Source organism: Pseudonaja textilis, chromosome Z (assembly GCF_049901715.1).
Source record: "Pseudonaja textilis isolate UNSWEBS1 chromosome Z, rPseTex1.2, whole genome shotgun sequence".
Lineage (NCBI taxonomy): Eukaryota > Metazoa > Chordata > Lepidosauria > Squamata > Elapidae > Pseudonaja > Pseudonaja textilis.
Genome location: NC_142008.1, coordinates 112,055,340 through 112,071,193, shown reverse-complemented (window position 1 = coordinate 112,071,193; position 15,854 = coordinate 112,055,340). Strand labels below are relative to the sequence as shown.

The following is a 15,854-nucleotide window of genomic DNA, read 5'->3' as shown; positions in this document are numbered from 1 at the left end:
TACACAACTCAGATCAAAGCAATAGATGTAATCTACAGGGACTTCTGTAAAGCCTTTGATTCAGTGGTGCATGACAAACTATTCCTCAAACTAAAATCTTATGGTATCTCTGGACACCTGCATAACTGGATAGAAGCATTCCTGTCAAAGAGACAACAAATTGTCAAAATTGGGAGCATCCTATCAAATTCTGTACCTGTCAATAGTGGTGTCCCCCAAGGCAGTGTTCTAGGACCAACTCTCTTCATACTTTACATAAATAACTTCTGTGATCATATTAAGAGTAACTGTGTTCTCTTTGCTGATGATGTAAAGCAATTCAGCACCACAGACAATACTGCTACCCTTCAAAAAGACCTTGACTATGTCAGAATGGTGAATCAAATGGCAACTTCAAATCTCAACAAATAAATGTTGTCTTACATATTGGCAAAAAAAACCCAGAAAATAAAATACAGGCTGAATAATCAAGACCTTGTTGATGATCCAAACTCTGTCAAGGATTCTGGAGTACTCATCTCTATCATCTCTAATGATAACCAAAAAGGCATTAAGAGTTGTTAACCTAATCTTACATAGCTTTTTCTCTGGTAATATCACACTACTAACTAAAGCATACAAAACATTTGTTAGACCAATACTCAAATACAGCTCATCAGTCCAGAACCCACATTACGTATTTGATATTAGCACAGTTGAGAAAGTCCAGAGATATTTCACAAGAAGAGTTCTCCACTCCTCTACTTGTTGGAGAATACCTTATGCCACCAGACTCAAATTCTAGGCCTAGTCAACCTAGAACTATGTTGCCTTCAGTCTGATCAAAGTATAGTACATAAAATTATATATTGTAATGTCCTACCAGCTTCAACTATAACAATACAAGAGCACCCAAGAGATACAAACTCAAGGTAAAACGCATCAAACATGATTGCAGGAAATACGACTTCAGCAACAGAGTAGTCAATGTCTGGAATACTCAACCTGAAACCTGTGGTTTCTTCCCCAAACCCCAAAAACTTTAACTTTAGACTTTCTACAATTGAGCTCACTCCTTTCCTAAGAAGTCTGTAGGGGGCGTGCATAAGCGCACCAACATGCCTCCCGTACCTGTCCTATTGTTTCTTTTATTTTTCTTATATGTTTCTATGTATTCATAACTGTCATGCCCCTGGTGGAGACTGACTCTGCGGAAGAGGAAGAACAGCCAACAGGGAGTGGGAGTGTGGCTCTAGAGGTGGTGGAGGAGGTTGGGGAAGGGCAGAGGCCGGCTGAACAGTCAGAGGAGGATCCAGGCCCATCCCCATCCATCAATGTGGAGATTTTTGGTTTTCTTTTTGCCTCATTATTGACTTTTGTGACTTTAAACTGTGCCTAATAAAACAGTGAAGTTAAGTTGAAGGCATTACTGGACTTTAATGTATGTTTGGGGTTTTGCGTTATTTTGAGAGACTACGGGTCATCACATTTTGATTCTAGCCACCCCTTCAAGTTATTTTTACTTTTGTGGGGTGACCATGGATCAGCTCAGAGCAGAGATTGCCCCAGGAAGTGGCTCTTTTGACTGCACAGGTGGCACAAATGTAAGCTGCCTGGCCTCGCCGAAAATGCCCAGTGGCAGTGCCAGATAAATTTGGTGGTTCGCTGGCCCAATTTCCAGCATTTTTTGGGCAGTGCCAGCTTTACATGAGCCTTCAGCCTGAGGACTTTTCCACTCTCTGGGATAAGGTGGGGTTTTTGATTAGTTTGTTGTCAGGCTCTGCAGCATGTTGGGCGATGCATCTGCTGACTCAGCCCAACCAGGTGTTAGACAATTACGCTGAGTTTTGCCATTAGTTTCAGGCCATGTTTGAGGACCCTGTTCGAAGCCAAACAGCAAACAGACGTTTGAGAGAGTTGAAGCAAGGAATTGGCTCACTCATGGATTATATTGCTAGTTTTCAGGTGGTTGCTCAGGGTGTACAATGGAATGAGGCAGCATATTAGACCAGGTCCAGGAGGGTTTGTCGTTGGAGCTCCTGGATGAGTTGGCGCGCACTGAACGCCCTCGCATCCATCAGGAGCTCATGCATCTGTGTCTTCGTATCATTGCTAGACTTCAACAGCGACGGGTGTGATGATGGACAGAGACTGTATCTGTTTCCAGCAAGATGGCGCCCTTGGTGGAAATGCCTTTGAAAGAACCCATGCAGTTGGGGGCTGGCCGCCCTCGCCTGATTCAAGTAGAAAAGGAGAGACATTGTCGTGATGGTTTATGCCTCTATTGTGGCAATCGAGTGCCATTTTGCGACCAAGTGTCCTGTTAAGACATCCACAGCAGCGACGCCTGGGGTGGTGGGAAACAAGCATTGCTCAGCCTATGGGGTTCTGTAGGTCAGGGTGTAAAGTCCTCAGGCCAGCCATCTTCACCAACCTTGCCATTCTCGCCACCTTTCACATCTCCACCACAATTGTTATTGGTGAAGCATCTTGTGCTGAAAGCAAGTATGCTCGTGCCTGGTGTGGGAGCAGTGGAGATCCAAGCCTTGGTCAACTCAGGGGCCACAGCCAATTTCATGGATGCTCATTTTGTAGAGCAGTGGTTCATTCCTCAGCAACAGGTTTCCCCACCAGTAATGGTAGAGCTGATTGAGGGTTGGCCCCTTCATTTGGGACCTGTAGTTGCTGCAGTAAAAACCCTTTGCATGTGTATTGGGCAGCATGTGGAGGAAACCATGTTCTACGTTACCGCAATGCCTCATTTTCCAGCGATGCTGGGTTTGGAGTGATTAAAGGCCCATTAACCACAGATTGTCTGGTCGTCTGGAGCTGTGCAGTTCCTTGATAGGAAGTGCACCAACTATTGCTTGCGCTCCTGTGCAGGGAGTGTGGCTATGCCTGTGGACCTGGATCTACCTGCGGAGTTTTGCTGATGTGATTGGGGAGAAGGAGGCAGATCAGTTGCCTCTGCATTGGGCATATGACTGTCCAATCGACTTGCTGCCTGATGCAAAATTGCCAATGGGTCAGATATATTCCCTGTCAGACCCGGAGTTGGACGCATTGTGGGATTTTTTTTTAAGTGTTTTATTTTAACAACAAAACAACATAGACATACCACATAAAAAATAAAAATATCATCCTTCATAAATTTACAAATGGTGCATCGGTTGGTTTACCACTTTTTTTTGTGCATCCATTTCCTAGTCACTAATATAATTATATTACATAATAGCTCATATTATCAATGAATAATTATATAACCTAATATCATCACTAAAAAATCATTTATCTATAATTTTATTAATTCATACTTTAACGAGATAACTATAGTTTACTTAGTTTATTTTGCAATAAATCATGAGATCATACCAAATCTATCTTGATAATGTTTTATAAAGATAATATCAAAAGAAAAGAAGAGAAAAAATTGTTTATGCTAAGTCTGAATGTTCTATTATTATGCTTTATTATCTAACCATTGATAAAAAAGATCCCAAACTTCATAAAATTGTTTATCTTCTTGTTCTCTAATTTCAAATGTCAATTTACTCATTTCAGCCCAATCCAATATTTTCTTAATAATTTCTTCCTCTGATGGAGTTTTCTCACTCTTCCAGTTTTTAGCAAATACAATCCTAGCCGCTGTTAATACATTTACAATCAAATACTTCAAGTTTTTATTATATATATCAGGTAAGATTCCCAATAAAAAAATCTCTGGTTTCAAGTCTATATGTGTCTTTGTCATTTTTTCCAACCATATGCGAATTTTAGTCCAATATTTTCTAGCGTCCTCACAAGTCCACCACATATGATAGTATGAGCCAGGTATCTGATGACATTTCCAGCACTTTTCAGATTTGTTCTTGAACATTCTTGCAATTCTTGTCGGGGGAAAATGCCACCTGTAAAACATCTTATACAAGTTTTCTTTATAAGCTGTTGACATTGTCATTTTATAATTTTGAGACCACAATTTTTCCCATTTCTCCAAATCAATCCCATATCCAAAATTCTTCCCCCAAACAATCATCGTTTCTTTAACTTGTTCCTCCTCTAGTATAATTTCCAACAAATAACTGTATAATTTTTTAATCACTTTTTCATCAGTACCTGTCATGATCCTTTCTAAATCAGTCAATTTGTCATAAAATCCCCCTGTTTTAGAATCTATAAGATACCTTGAATGTATTTGTGCATATGAAAACCAATTCTTCTTTATGCCTTGTTCTTCTAGTTTTTGCATTGTTTTAAGTTCACTCTTTTCATCCAATATTTCCCCATATCTGTTTGTTCCTTCTCATATATTATAGGATAAGAAAAAGCTTCAATAGTTGATAGCCAGACTGGGATTTTCAAATAACATTTTCTCTTAATTTTCTCCCAGTTCAACCATAAAGACTCCCTTATATAATGCCTTCTAAAATAGCCCTGCGATTTAGTTCCCTTATACCACAGAAAAGCATGCCATCCCAGTAATAAATCATGCCCCTCTAGAGTCAACAATCTAGTCTTTCTTAATGTTATCCATTCTTTAACCCACATTAAATTTGCAGCTTGGTAATACAACTCCCAATTCGGAAGGCCAAAACCTCCTCTAATTCTAGCATCTTGTAGAAGTTTTAAATTTATTTTCGCTTTCTTACCTTGCCATATAAACTTCAACACAATTTTATTTAATTCTTCAAAGTAATCTTTACCAAGCCTAATTGGTATGGCTTGGAACAAATATAAAATTCTGGGTAAAATATTCATCTTGATTGTTGAAATTCTACCTATCAATGACAATTGATATAGAAATGTTTTCCCATTTCTTCAAATCAGATGCTATCTGTTGTTTAAGTTTAATATAGTTATTCTCTTTCAATTTAGTGCATCTTGGTGTCAAATGTATCCCCAAATATTTAACCTTATTCGTAACTTGAATTTTCAGTAAATCTGCCAGTTCATTTCTTTGTTTTAGTAACATATTCTTTGTCAAGATCTTTGTTTTATCTTTGTTTATTTTCAAACCCGCCATCTCACCATACATCTCTATCTTTTCCAATAGTTTTAAAGCTGTTCCTAGAGGATCTTCCAAAATAAAAACCAAATCGTCCGCGAAGGCTTGCAATTTAAATTCCTCCTTCTTAATTATCATTCCATTTATATTTGGATCCTCTCTAATGTTTCTATTCAACACTTCCAAAGTCAATACAAATAACAAAGGTGATAATGGGCATCCTTGTCTTGTGCCTTTTCTTATATTAATAGAGTCTGTAAAATCTCCCTCTATAATTACTTTTGTCGTTTGTTTATCATATATGGCTTCTTTTGCTTGAATAAAGTTTCTAGCAAAGCCCATTTGTTCCAATAACAAAAACATGAATCTCCAGTTCACATTATCAAATGCCTTTTGGGCATCTAAAAATATCAAAGCCATTTGTTTTTCAGGATGCGCCTCGTAATATTCCAAAGTGTCCAGAATTACCCTCATATTATCCTTAATTTGTCTCTTTGGCAGGAATCCATTCTGGTCAGGATGAATAAAGTTATTTAGGTATCTTTTGAGCCTTTCTGCCAAGATGGAAGCAAAAAATTTATAGTCTGTATTCAGTAAAGAAATAGGTCTATAGTTCTTAATTTGTGATGGATCAGCCCCTTCCTTTGGAATAAGTGTGATATAAGCTTCTGGCCATGTTTTGGGTATTTTCTTATTTAACATGGCTTCATTCATAACTTCTAATAGTGGAGTGCTCAACGATTCTTGTAATTTTTTATAAAATTCTGCCGGGAGCCCGTCTGGGCCTGGTGCTTTTCCATTATTCTGCCTATTAAATGCTTCCGTTAATTCCATCATTGTTATAGTACTTCCTAATATTTTTTCAGTCTTTTCGGATATCTTAGGTAGGTTAGCATTTTGTAAATAAAGCTTAATTCTTTCCTCATCAAATTCCTCCTGCTTATATAATTGTCCATAAAAGTCTTGGATAATTGTCTTTTTCTCCTTATTACCATAACACATTTGGCCTTGATCATCTATTAACTGTACTATTTTCCTAGATTCTTTCTCCTTTCTCAGATTGTATGCTAGCCATCTACCTGGTTTGTTTGCATCTTCAAAATAGTTCTGTTTAGCACTTCTAATTTTTTGTGCCAATTCTTCTTTCTCTGCCTGACCCATCTTATGTTTAGTTATATCTATTTTAAATTTAATATCTTTTTTCTGTGGCATATTCTGAAACTCTTTTTCCAGTTTTTTATAATCATCTTCTAAAGCTTTAATAGTTTGCCTCTTCCTAATATTCTTTTTCTTTGTATAGTCTATTATTAACCCTCTCACATATGCCTTCATTGTATCCCAAACATTCTGCATTGAAGTATCTTTTTTTTTATTTTCACTGAAGAAGAAAGCCAATTCTTTGCCCATCCATTGTGTAAAATCTTTTTCCTTTAAAATAGTATTGTTTAATGTCCATCTAGATCTTCTTCTTTGTCCTTTCCATTTAATTGTCATTGGGTTATGGTCTGCCCATATACCCGTTTCAATATTTATTTCTTGAATATTAGATATTAATTCTGATGAAGTCCAAATCATATCTATTCTGGACCATGATAAATGTCTATTTGAATAAAAAGTATATTGCTGGGTTTTACCATTTCTTTCTCTCCATATATCTTTTAAGTTTAATTCATCTATCATTTTAAAAAAGGATTTAGGGAGAGTCTTTCTATTTTGCTGTCGCTATATAGTCCAGTTTATTATCTACAATTCCATTGAAATCTCCCATCATAATTATATTGATATAGTCCAGTCCAATTGATTTCATATGTAACTTTTTATAAAATTCTTCTTGTTTATCGTTCGGAGCATAAATTGCAACCAGCAGTGTTTTTATATTGTTATTCACTATTTCAACCATTAGTACTCTTCCATCTTCATCAGTATAAATCAATTTTGCTGCAATAGTTTCTTTAATGTACAGGACCACTCCTCTTTTCTTACAGTTAGTCAAGGAGGTAAAAATTTTCCCCAGTTTTGGTTGTACCAATAATCGTTGATGTTGTTTTTTAATATGTACTTCTTGTAGGCAAGTTATATCAAATTTTAATTTCTCTAATTTATGAAAGATTTTTCTTCTTTTAATAGCTGAGTTCAATCCATTTATATTCATAGAAATCAATTTTTTTTCCTCCATGGTTATGTTTTATATTTAGGTCTAATAGTTCTTCTAGATCTTACTTCACGTTGTTCTTTGGTCTCCATTTGTCCACCTACCGCATCTTCTTCTTTTCCTGTTTCCATCTGGTCTTCTTGAGGTTCAGTTGAGATGGTCTCTTTTTCTGCCTCTATTTCTCTTCTTCCAAAAAATTCATTGTAGAATGTTTCTGCTTTCTCAGTTGAGTTGATTCTATGACTCTGTTCTGGCCATATAAACATTAATCCTTCTGGAATCAACCATCTATAATTCACCTCTTTTTCCAATAACTTTTTGGTCAAAAATCGATATTCTCTTCTCATCTCTCTCACTCTTCTGGTCACTTGTTTTAAAACCACAATCTCTTTGTCTTTGAATTTCAACACCTTATCTCTTGTGACTTGTAATATTTGTGTTTTAATAGTCTTTTTAGTAAATCTGACATGAACCTCTCTTGGTAGCTTATTCCTCATCGCATATCTTGTGAAGACACAGTATATCTCATCTACTCCATCCATCATCTTTTCCTCTGTTATCTCCAAAGATCCAGCCAAAATTTCTATCATTACAGCCGCCAAATCTTGTCCTTTTTCTTCTTCTATATTTTTAAACCTGAGATAAAATTCTGACCTATCCACCTCCCACTTCAACATCCCAGTTATATCTTGTTCAACCATTGTTAATTTGCTAATGATATTTCCAATTGTCTCATCTCTTTGTTTGTCTTTCTCCTCAATTTTTTGGAGTCTCTCCTCATGTTTCGCCATCATTTGTTGAAAATTTTCAAATTTTTCATCAGTCTTCGCAATATTCGTTTTGATTTCTTGTATTCCTTGTATAATCGTCGTTAGGTCCATTTGTACTTTATCTTGCTTGCCATTATTGATAGGCAGTTGATGGAGAAGCAGGAGCAGAAGTTGAACTGCCAGAAGGTAAAGTTTTCTTACTCATTTGAGTAACTCAGAATCTTTAAGCTCCTTTAATCCAATCAGTAGGGTAGCCAATTATAATCCAATTGGGAAGAAGAAAACCATAAAAAAGAAAAGCCAATAAAAAATAAAGAGTCCAGAATTAAAAAGGGAAGGAGAAAAAGAAAATTAAAAAGAAAAAGGAGGAGATTCTTCAGATTCTTCTAAACTTTAATCCTATTATGGGATAGTCAATTGTAATTCAAAAATAAAAATTAAGAATGATAAATAAGAAAAAAGAAAAAAGGAGTAAAACCCAGTAATATTAAAAAGCAATAATTAAAAAAGCAATAATAAAAATTAAAAAAGAAGAAGAAAGGAATTCTTCAGGTTCTTCACACCTTAACCCAAATATAAGGTCTCAAAAAATAAAAATAAAAAAATAACCATAGAAGTAAATAAAAAATGAAAATAGAAAAGGCAAAAATCCCAATGAGAAAAAAGAAAAGTATTCTGAGGCTTTCCTTTTAAGGGGAAAAATAAAAATAAAGTCAAACAAGAATATACACACACACACACACACACACACACACACACACACACACAATTATTACAAGACACTGTGGGGTTGAAGAGGAGGGATGGAACAGCTAAGAAAAAGTAAAAAGGAAAGCACCTTATTTAATTGTCCAAAGCTCTTATTATGGCTTCTCCACAGATTCCAAAGCCAAGCTTCAAGTAATCAATTAATAATAGAAGTTCCAAAGAACACCTGTTAAAACATTCTCCAGTGTTCTTCCCTCTATCTTATCAAGTTCCAGTGTCCTTGAAAAAGGATTTCTTCACAGTCCTCTCAACTTCCAATAAAGTATTTTGAAGCCTCTAGTTGGCAGTGTTACAAAGTTTCTTTAATCCACCCCCCTTTCTCTCCCGAAAAATGTCTAATAAAGAAAGGAAATATACATGTATATATATATAATTAAAAGAATTACTAAAGGGAGCCTCTATTCTATTAAAAAAAAACTATTAACAGTCAAAAGGGAGAAAAAAAAGAAAGAAAAATTAGATAAATATAAGAGAAAAAACCAGTCTAGTTACAGTTACTAGATCACAATAAAAGTTCAATGAAAACAAAAGTAAAAGTAAAAAGCCAAGCCTCAGTTTGACATTCTCTTTAAAAAATCGCTGCTAAACCAATTTCATCATTTTTTTGTCCAAAGTCTTACAGAATTCTTCTCATTTTAAAGTGTCCTTAAGTCCCCCCACAAAAAAGATTCTCAAAAGCCAATACACTTTCTCTTTCTGCCTCTTCCTTCCGGAGCTGTCACAGCTTCAGCAGCTTAATGTCTGCCTCTCCGCCGATGGTAAAGGGGCTTCTTCTGGATCAGCCAGGGTCTTTGTGATGTCCCTGGGATCAGCAGAACGCACTCCTTACTATCACCATCTCTACGGGACGGTTTAGGTCCAATAGGACTGACCAGGGGCGAAGATATCAGCTGCAATCTCAGAGCCCTGAGATTGCAGCTGTATCGCAGCGACGTGGCTCCACCTTCTCCCTAAATAAGCATTTTTGTGGCAAAAGTTGAGTGAGGGAATTATCAGCAAATCTTTAATGCACATCATTAAGGAGAACGTATGGTTCTAGTCCTTCCACAACCACAGTTGAATGATTTTGGGCATCTTCTCACTCTAGAAACGAGGAAATAACAAATCACTTCTGAAAAACTTTGTAAGAAAACTTCTCCAGGCAGAGTCTCAGAATTGACCACAATTCAAAGAAACAAGAAAAAAAGGAACATTTAAACAAGTGTTTCTTCAACCCATCAAGTTTTATGAGGTGTGGATTTCAACTCCCAACTTCAGCATGCTGGTTGGGGAAATAACAGAATAACTTGGGAGATATTCTAGTCCAACCCCCTTTATTCGGGAAACCCTACAGCAGTTCAAACAAATGGTTGTCCAATCTCTTCTTTAAAATGTCTCGTGTTGGAGGATGCAGAAATTCTTGAGCAAGCCATTCCACCCATTAATTGTTCTAACTGTCAGGAAATTTCTCCTTAATTCTAAATTGGTTCTCTCTTTACTTAGTTTCCATCCATTGCTTCTTGTCCTGCCTTCAGGTGCTTTGGAGAATAGGTTGAATGCCACTTCTTTGTAGAAGGCCCTGAGATATTGGAAGACTGCTTGCAACTGTTCTGCATATATTTTAGCCTCCAATCCCTAATCATCTTGATTGCACTTCTCTGCACCCTCTCTATACTCTCCACATCTTTTTATATTGTGGCAACCAAAATTGGATGCAATATTCCGAGTATAATCTTTATAAAATTTAAAAGAAAAGAAAATGGGGAAATGGGACACTTAGTTTTGTTGAGGATATGAAAAGTTAGGGTATATATACCTGATAAAATAAACACTTCCAACCTGTAAGCTCTTCATGTGAAAGATTTCCAATTCCTCTTTCCATCTGTAATGGGAAATGTCCTTTTGGCTACAGTAAGGTAAAAATAGAAGGGACATTATCCTGCTGCTATGACTGTAGACAATGTCCAGAAAGGAAGATAACTTACCAAATGGGTAAGGAAAGGAATATATTGAATATATGGATGATTTAATAATATAAACGGGGTTAAATTTTTAATCGGTATTATGGTGACTGAAAATCTTGAGCTATCTAATCTGTAATAAATAACTGTAAAATGGATGGAATTGTTTTGTGGTGTAATAACTGTTTCTTTCTTGAGCTACATACTAAAAAGTGAAATCTCCATTAGATTGCTACTTGCTGTTTTTTATAAATGGCAGAAGAAAGATAAAGAAAAAAGAACAAAAAAGATCAAAAAATAAAAATAGCAGTTGCTTGCAAAAGTAGATTAGTATTTGATTTTAACTTCCATTTGTTGGTTTATTCCATACTAATTTACAAAGATAGAAACTAAATGGAAAAACAGGATAACAGACAGCGCACTTCAATTAAATATCATATTGTGTCATGTCAAGACAGACCACTTTCTGTCATATAACATGATGTTGTAGGATCCCCTCTAAGAAATGATCCCCAGGATATTTGACTTTCTGGTCTTTTTAGGGCCGTCCAGAAGGATGACTTGATTGGGGCCAGCCACATCTTGAGAGCAAGAATGATCTCCAAGATAAGACCAGGGCAGAAAGTGCTTTCCTGCTAGGTCCCACTTAACAAAATGCACAGGCTTATGGGATATGGGATCAGTAAATCCTTCTAAAGCTTAAGTAATTGCTACAGTACCACTTTATAAGGTAGATCCTGTATTTTACAAAGAAGAATACACTATGACCTCAACAGACATGTTTCTTTTTCTTTCTAATTGTATTTTGCTTTCTTCTTCATGGATATAACCTCCCACTGCACCATTTTCTACTTTGTGTATTAGTTTCAAAGGTTCATAGCAGTATTGCAGTGAGTACTGAGATGTGGTAAACATGCTTCCTTCTTATATTCTTCAAAGACAGTACTTTTGGAAAAAATAATAGTACTGATTACTAATTAAGTATAGTCAGTGTCCCTTCTACTCTATCTCTCAAGGGAATTTCAGTAGGCACTGACAAAATTATGACCCTAAGATTAAGACATTACATAGTATTCCCATATGCTCAGAAATATAAAGAACTGCCTTCATGGAGAAAAAGAAGGTTTTGTGTTTGATCTGTGATGCATCCTTGTCTTAATTCCAGATAACCTTCATTGTATTATCTTTTGTAACGTAAATGAGTGCCCAACCCATGGCTTTGGTTGAATGGTAACATAGCAGTTGCTCTTTAATGTCTATAATGACTATATATTACACTGAGTTGGTTATGATCAGGACTGTAGTTTTATCCTTTTTTCCTACCCTGTTAATTTCTCCTATTTACAATTGCAAGCTCAGTAGTCCTCTTCCAGTCATTCACAAGTATTATCAGTCTGGAGACTTAATCATTGCTGCAATTATTTATCAAGTCCTCTTTCTTACAAATGAAATCACTTTCCAAAGCCTTCCTTCTCATGAAGTACTTGATCAGTACATGTAAGTATCTCCCTGTTACTACTCCTCCAGCTTCTCTTTTTATTTTCCTTATTTCTACCTATACTGTATTATCTATGTTCCATTTTTCTGTTGAAATATTTCAGTTGTTAGTGGTCAGTATGCTAATCCAGTGTCCATGGTTAGCCATTTTTAATTCCATATGAGTGGGAGAAATTCAGGTGATTCAATCACTGGAGGTTAAATTGAGACAAATCAACTTTCTAGGACACTAAAAAGATTGAAAAGTACAAAACTTGGAGATCTCCTCAGTACAATCCCAAGCTTCTTCACATTTCATCTCAAACAAAAATTAAAATACTAAGCCCTCTGATGTGTTTTAGAAACTTTTCTAGAGTTTACAATTCTATGGTGGAAAAATGGAACTGACTTCCTGCTCTTAGAAAACATTGGGCAAAATATAGACCAAACTGAAATCAAATACTATCTTAGCATCCAAATTCATTCTGGAAGAGATATTTTATCATGAATTTAAAATCTTGGTACAGAAGAAGAATCTTAAATACAGAAGAAAGCAGGGTACAAATCCTTTCTCGGTTCGATTTTAGCTTACTGATCCACCCTATCTATGATTCCCTATCATATAATCAAATTATGGTTTTCCAGATATTTCTTTTTGCGTGTAAGTAGATATGTATGCAAGTACAAACACACATATATGCACACACTAACTATGTATGCATTGTGTGTATGACAGACACTATATATCTTCAGACAGTAGATATTTTAAATGTGTGTGTGTATATATATTTAAAATATTTACTGTCTGAATCTAAAGCAGAAGTATATTCATTCAGTTTATAATTCTCACTGAAGGTTCCTCACCCAAAATTACCAACACACTTTGGCTCTGGCATTTGCTGTAAAGGACATCAATGAAAATTCTGGGATTTTGTCCAACGTTAGCCTCGGTTTCCACATCGCTACCAACTATCCTGAGGATTATACAACTTACCTTTTAGCAATGGAATTTCTATCTACAAAAGATAAATTTATCCCAAATTACAAATGTAATGACCAGACGAATGTGGTGGCCATCATTGGAGGACCCCAGACCAAAACCTGTCTCAATATTGCAACCACTCTGTGCAACTATAAATTTCCCCAGGTGAGTAAAATATGGAGCAAGATGGGAAGTCCACAAGTGTATTATTTTCAAATGTTGAGTCCTGATAATCACTCTTGTGAAAAGCATTCTGGAAGCAAAAAATATGGTTATTTAATGTCGAGGAAGTTAGTAGATATGAAGATTACGAAGAAAGGATTCTACTTTTTGCTTGATGAGCAGTACTACATTTGCAGACATTAGTTGGTAAAAATTTCATTATTAGGGACTTGCCTGGAACATGGACTCAGCCCCAGTTAGTACATAAAGATATATGCATTAGTCCTTTATATTTTTTTCTAAAAAAAAGCTCTGGTTCTTCTGTCTTTTCCCCACTTAGATCACATTTGGATCACCACCCTTGACATATAATGACAATTCAGCACTTTTTGTAAAATGGATGTTCCCTGATGAGATCCACCAACTTAAAGGAATCCTGTACTTACTCTTGCATTTTGGATGGATCTGGGCTGGAATGATTTCTAAGTTTGAGGAAGATAGAGAGAGGTTCATTCAAAAGAGTCTTTCCATGTTTTCAGAGAGAGGAATCTGCTTCGACTTTACAGAATGTCTTCCCCAAATGATGTATGGTAATGAAGCTGCTGAAATGATTGAGAAAGCAGATAAATTATATAAAATAATCATGGGGAGTACAGTCATTGCTGTGATCTTTAATGGTGAAACTTCAAGCATAGTGATGTTGAGGACGATGCTCTCTGTTTTAGATTCTGACGATATTCCAAAGGAGAGAAAAGCCAAAGTTTGGATCATGACAGCTCAAATGGAATTCACCTCTATTCTAATGCAAAGACGATTGCCCATTGATTTTCTCCATGGTGCAATTTCCTTTGCACTTCATTCAAAAGAGCTAATAGGATTCCATCAATTTATTCAGACGAAAAACCCAATTTTTGAAAAAGAGAATGGGTTTATTAGGGATTTCTGGAAAGATGTATTTGAATGCTCATTTTCTAGTGATATTTCAAATGAGAATGCTGTGAGGATCTGCACTGGAGAAGAGAAGCTGGACACTCTTCCTAATTCTGTCTTTGAGACCACCATGGGTGGACTTAGTTACAGCATCTACAATGCAGTCTATGCTGTGGCACATGCTCTGAGGGCCTTGCATGCCTCCCAACTCAACAATGGTCAAAAAATTGATCCGAGGAGGCAGAAGCATTTCATTCAATCAACGTGGCAGGTAACATTTGCTAATGCAAAATAAAGGATGATCAGGTATAAAGGCTTTAAAGGACTGTGTAGTAGACTGGAGATAGATTATGTGGTATCCCACCACCTCTGTTGAGGGAGAGCTGATCAATTTTGACATAGGGTCTCTTTGATCCCTCTTTCAAACCAGCAGTCTTCTCTGTCCAAAATGTGGACTTCGTTGTCTTCAAAATTTGTCTTTTAAATGCAGACTGTAGATATCCTCATGGTTTTACTTTCCCATGTTGTGCCATGTTTATTTATTTTATTTTATTTATTTTATTTGGTTTGTCTATTGCTTACAAGATAATAGGTATAAGTAAAAACATAGTTATTGTGATGACCATAGTCTCTCAAAATAACCCCAAACCCAAAACATACATTAAAGTCCGGTAATGCCTTCAGCTTAACTTCACTCTTTTATTAGGCACAGTTTAAAGTCACAATAGTAAATAATGAGGCAAAAAGAAAACCAAAAAACCTCACATTGATGAAAGTTCTGAAGCAAGCCAAGATAACTAATCATAAACTCCAGGAAAGTAACCGAGGAGAGTCCATGGGAAGAATGCCAGCAAAGATAAACCTTTTTCAAAGTAAACATTAAACTTTCATTCCAGCAATTCTAACTTTGCAGTTACAAACTTATAATCCTAGCTCCCTGATGCAAGCCATGAGGAGGATCATGGTAATCTCCTCCTGAGTAGACCTTGCTTTTCCCTGATCCTCTCCTCCCTGCATGACCTCGGATGGATAGGGGATGGCCCTGGATCCTCCACTGACTGTTCAGCTGGCCTCTTCCCTTCCCCAAGCTCCTCCACCACCTCTGGAGCCACACTCCCACTCCCTGTTGGCTGTTCCTCCTCTTCCTCAGAGTCAGTCTCCACAAGGGGCATGACAGTTATGAATACGTGGATACATATAAGAAAAATAAAAGAAACAATAGGACAAGGACAGTAGGCATGTTGGTGCGCTTATGCACGCCCCCTACAGACCTCTTAGGAAAGGAGTGAGGTCAATTGTAGAAAGTCTAAGGTTAAAGTTTTTGGGGTTCAGGGAAGAAACCACAGAGTCAGGTATTCCAGACTTTGACTACTCTGTTGCTGAAGTCCTATTTCCTGCAATCAAGTTCGAAGCTTTTTACCTTGAGTTTGTATCTGTTGTGTGCTCTTGTATTGTTATGGTTGAAGCTGGTAAGACATTACAATATATCATTTTATGTACTATACTTTGATCAGACTGAAGGCTACGTAGTTCTAGGTTGACTAGGTCTAGTATTTAAAGTCTGGTGGCATAAGGTATTCTGCAACGAGTAGAGGAGTGGAATACAAACTAAAGAACCCTTTTCCAGCAGTGACCACAATATGATTGACTTTTGTCTCAACATACATCCACACAAAAACCACCACAATGA

General features: G+C 36.4%; 1 protein-coding gene across 1 annotated transcript in view; it reads left to right on the top strand.

Moving 5' to 3' along the window:
* The first annotated feature begins 2,150 nt into the window (after window positions 1-2,150).
* The window catches only part of LOC148124272 (vomeronasal type-2 receptor 26-like), a 27,523-nt gene continuing 13,819 nt past the window's right edge, over window positions 2,151-15,854 (top strand). Inside the window, exons 1-2 of the mRNA XM_087917258.1 lie at window positions 2,151-2,222; window positions 12,998-13,237. Of these exons, the coding sequence (XP_087773384.1) occupies window positions 2,151-2,222; window positions 12,998-13,237 (312 nt within the window). The remainder of the gene's footprint in view (window positions 2,223-12,997; window positions 13,238-15,854) is intronic.